Source organism: Hevea brasiliensis, chromosome 15 (assembly GCF_030052815.1).
Source record: "Hevea brasiliensis isolate MT/VB/25A 57/8 chromosome 15, ASM3005281v1, whole genome shotgun sequence".
Classification (NCBI taxonomy): Eukaryota; Viridiplantae; Streptophyta; class Magnoliopsida; order Malpighiales; family Euphorbiaceae; genus Hevea; species Hevea brasiliensis.
In genome coordinates, this window is record NC_079507.1 from 57,281,224 (window position 1) to 57,285,851 (window position 4,628).

The following is a 4,628-nucleotide window of genomic DNA, read 5'->3' on the forward strand; positions in this document are numbered from 1 at the left end:
CTCTAAAAGCAGCTGATCTCAAGATAGACACTGTATCTTGGGTCCTCACCCTTTTGACTCAAAATCAAATCTATCTCCTCACTACATTCCCATTCCTCTCTTGCCCGCTGATCTACAGTCTATAGTTTCTTTCTAGTACTCGAGCAAAGAAACTTATGTGTATAAATTTTGTACATATTATTTTCACTTATAAATATATGAAAATCTCATCAATAATTCAGACCTTTTCACATTCATATAATATGAAATTTAAAGTTTAATAAACGAATAGCTGCTTAAGTAGTAAAAATTCCAAATTCTCTTCTCTTGTTAATTCTCCCCACGTTCCCTCCTTTTTCATTTTATAAAACATAATAGAAAAAAAGTAATTCCTTTTGAAAAAGTTTTTCTTCTCTTTGTAATCTTTGCATCATCAACAAATTCTCATCATATTCACCACTTTCTCTTTTCCTTTCTACTTTCAATTCTCTCTGTTGCTTCTATTTCTCTCTTTCTCTCTCCCCCCATTGTTTGTTCCTCAAAACTTCTTTCTTCAATGGAGAGCAAACCAGTTCAGCTTTTCCATGATCTTGTACTTGCACTGCTTCTCTTTTCTGTGTTGGCTTCGGTTTCTATAGCCGAGCAAGGTGTTGGTACTTCGATTAAGACCGATGCTGCAGGCCTACTTTTGTTCAAGAAGCTGATTCAAAAGGACCCAAACGGAGTTTTGTCTGGATGGAAGCTTAATAGGAGTCCCTGTGCGTGGTATGGAGTTACTTGCTCTTTTGGAAGAGTCACTCAGCTTGATCTTACTGGGGGTAATCTTGTTGGTGTTATATCTTTTGATCCTTTAACTTCTCTTGATATTTTATCTAGTTTGAAATTATCTTCAAATCTATTTACTGTAAATTCAACTTCTTTGCTTCATCTCCCATATGCACTACAATTTCTTGAATTATCTTCAGCTGGACTAGTGGGTGTGGTTCCTAAGAATTTTTTCTCCAAGAACCCGAATCTTGTTTACGTCAATCTTTCTCATAATAATTTAACAGGTTTTTTACCCGATGATCTCTTGTCCAACTCTGATAAACTACAGACCCTTGACCTTTCCTATAACAATTTTACAGGCTCAATTTCGGGTTTGAAAATTGAAAACTCCTGCAACTCCTTGTCGCAACTTGATCTATCTGGAAACTATTTAGTGGATTCCATTCCTCCCTCCCTTTCAAATTGCACAAATCTGAAGACTTTGAATTTGTCTGCCAATATGCTTACAGGAGAGATCCCAAGATCTTTTGGTGAACTCAGTGGCTTGCAAAGATTGGATCTCTCCCATAACCATCTCACCGGTTGGATCCCTTCTGAGTTGACAAATGCGTGCGGTTCACTTTTAGAGCTTAAGCTTTCTTTTAACAACATTTCAGGCTCTATCCCTGTCTCCTTCTCCTCTTGTTCTTTGCTGCAACTTCTTGATTTGTCCAACAATAATATCTCAGGTCCTTTTCCAGATTCTATCCTTCAGAATCTTAATTCATTAGAGAGATTGCTGTTAAGTTACAACATCATCTCTGGATCATTTCCGGCTTCCATTTCATACTGCAAAAATTTAAGAATTGTGGATTTTAGTTCCAATAAAGTTTCTGGCATCATCCCACCAGATATATGTCCAGGTGCAGCTTCTCTTGAGGAGCTGAGAATGCCAGATAATGTCATCGTTGGAGAAATCCCTAGTCAATTATCGCAATGTTTCAAGCTAAAGACGCTTGATTTTAGCATAAACTACCTCAATGGTTCGATCCCTCCCGAGCTTGGGAAACTTGAGAATCTCGAGCAGCTTATAGCTTGGTATAATGGCTTGGAAGGGAGAATTCCACCAGAGTTGGGGAAATGCAGCAACCTCAAAGATCTCATTCTCAATAACAATCACCTTACTGGTGAAATTCCAGTTGAATTATTCAGTTGCAGCAATCTTGAGTGGATATCTCTCACAAGCAATCGGATCACAGGCAAAATCCCACAGGAATTTGGCCTTCTGTCTCGGTTAGTTGTTCTGCAGCTTGGAAATAACACCTTGAGTGGAGAGATACCAACAGAGCTTAGCAATTGCAGCAGCTTGGTTTGGTTAGACCTGGGCAGCAATAGGCTCATCGGTGAAATCCCACCTCGACTTGGCCGGCAGCTTGGAGCAAAAGCACTGGGTGTAATTCCATCTGGGAACACTTTAGTGTTCGTGAGAAATGTGGGTAATTCATGTCAAGGAGTTGGAGGTTTATTGGAATTTGCTGGTATCAGACCAGAAAGATTTATGCAGGTCCCGACACTGAAGACTTGTGATTTCACAAGATTGTATACAGGACCAGTCCTGAGCCTTTTTACGCAGTACCAAACACTGGAGTATCTGGATCTTTCTTACAACGAGCTTCGAGGGAAGATCCCAGATGAAATGGGGGAAATGATAGCTTTGCAAGTTCTTGTGTTAGCACATAACCAGCTATCTGGAGAGATTCCTCCATCACTTGGTCAGCTCAAGAATTTGGGAGTTTTTGATGCATCACATAACAGATTGCAAGGCCAAATCCCAGATTCATTCTCAATGTTGTCTTTCTTGGTGCAAATTGATCTGTCCTATAATGAATTAACAGGGGAAATTCCACAGAGAGGGCAACTCAGTACACTTCCTGCGTCACAGTATTCACACAATCCAGGACTTTGTGGGGTTCCATTGACTGATTGCCACGGCGGGAATGGTCAAGCAACATCAAGTCCGACTGTGGATGGCGGCAGAGGAGGCCGGAAGAATGCAGCTTCTTCATGGGCTAATAGCATCGTTTTAGGAATCCTTATTTCCGTGGCATCTCTATGCATTTTGATTGTGTGGGCTGTAGCAATGCGAGTGAAGCATAAGGAAGCAGAGGAAGTGAAGATGCTTAATAGTTTGCAGGCATCCCATGCAGCCACAACATGGAAGATTGACAAAGAGAAGGAGCCACTGAGCATCAATGTAGCTACTTTCCAGAGGCAGCTAAGAAAGCTCAAGTTCTCCCAACTAATTGAGGCTACAAATGGCTTCTCTCAAGCAAGTCTTATTGGCTGTGGTGGGTTTGGAGAGGTGTTCAAAGCCACATTGAAGGATGGATCAAGTGTTGCAATCAAGAAGCTCATAAGATTGAGCTGCCAGGGAGACCGAGAATTCATGGCTGAAATGGAAACTCTAGGGAAGATAAAGCATAGAAACCTTGTCCCTCTGCTGGGTTACTGCAAGATTGGTGAGGAAAGACTACTTGTGTATGAGTTCATGGAGTTTGGAAGCCTGGATGAGATGCTCCATGGAAAAGTAAGAACACGAGATAGGCGAATTCTAACTTGGGATGAAAGGAAAAAGATTGCAAGAGGTGCAGCCAAGGGACTCTGTTTCCTACACCACAACTGCATCCCACACATAATTCACCGAGACATGAAATCAAGCAATGTGCTCCTGGACCATGAATTGGAAGCAAGAGTTTCAGATTTTGGAATGGCAAGGCTCATAAACGCACTTGACACTCATCTTAGCGTAAGCACACTGGCAGGAACACCTGGGTATGTCCCACCTGAGTACTACCAAAGCTTCAGGTGCACTGCAAAAGGGGATGTGTATTCATTTGGGGTTGTTCTATTAGAACTCCTGACAGGAAAACGCCCAACGGATAAGGATGATTTTGGTGACACTAACTTGGTGGGTTGGGTGAAAATGAAGGTAAGCGAACAGAAACAAATGGAAGTGATAGACCCTGAATTGCTTTCTGTCACTAAAGGAACTGATGAAGCTGAAGCAGAAGAAGTTAAAGAAATGGCTAGGTACTTGGAGATTACATTGCAGTGTGTTGATGACTTCCCTTCCAAGAGACCAAACATGTTGCAAGTGGTGGCCTTGTTGAGAGAGCTGATGCCTGGATCAGCCAATGGAAGCGGCAACAGCGGTTGAAAATTATTGCTTGTTAATCACTCAAGATAATTAGTGTAAGAAGAAAAGGTTTTCCAAGATTTTTATTATGCTAAGTTTTTAAGATCTCTTCTGTATCTAATTTACAATTTCTTTTTATTATTATTTTTGCTTTGTTGACTAGTGCCTAAGTAAATTAAGCATGAGCATGTTTAAGGCTTTCTCCCAAATTAAGAATGTTTCATGATTATAGCTGTGAACCCTAAAGTTGTCTTTGGATAGAATCAACACCACCTTTTCAATATAAGTATGCTTCCTACCTCCTCCCAAGGAAATCATTTCTATAATTTTTCTGAAATGTACATCTGAACACATTGATTGATTCTCTTGTCATTTTTCTTAATCGATCATTCCTAGATTTTATTGTCATTTGATCATGCATTATATCAATTCATGGCAATGCACCATTTTCATACAGGATGGCAACATGCAAAATGTGATAAAAAGACAAGCATAGAGATTGAACTAAAAGCAAACAAACAAACAGAGAAAACCCAATTGAGAAAAAAATTACAACTCAGAAAACAAGGCTTGGCCCGACTCTGTTTGAGATATGACAACAGAGCTCCATAAATTATTATCACTATTAACTTGATCTAATGTATAGGCAATCGGATTGAGAATTAACACCGAAGCATAGATATAGAAAGCGGAACAATGACCAGAA

At 40.1% G+C, this 4,628-nt stretch overlaps 1 protein-coding gene across 1 annotated transcript; it reads left to right on the forward strand.

Moving 5' to 3' along the window:
- Positions 1–349: 349 nt before the first annotated feature.
- Positions 350–4,248, forward strand: LOC110668906 (serine/threonine-protein kinase BRI1-like 2). The gene has a single exon (XM_021830299.2). It carries the CDS (start codon positions 536–538, stop codon positions 3,941–3,943), a length of 3,408 nt encoding a protein of 1,135 aa, XP_021685991.2. The 5' UTR covers positions 350–535; the 3' UTR covers positions 3,944–4,248.
- The last annotated feature ends 380 nt before the right edge of the window (positions 4,249–4,628 follow it).

What these genes read in the sequence shown, in the direction of transcription:
- LOC110668906 (XM_021830299.2), top strand. Translation starts at nt 536, where the DNA reads ATGGAGAGCAAACCAGTTCAGCTTTTCCATGATCTTGTACTTGCACTG.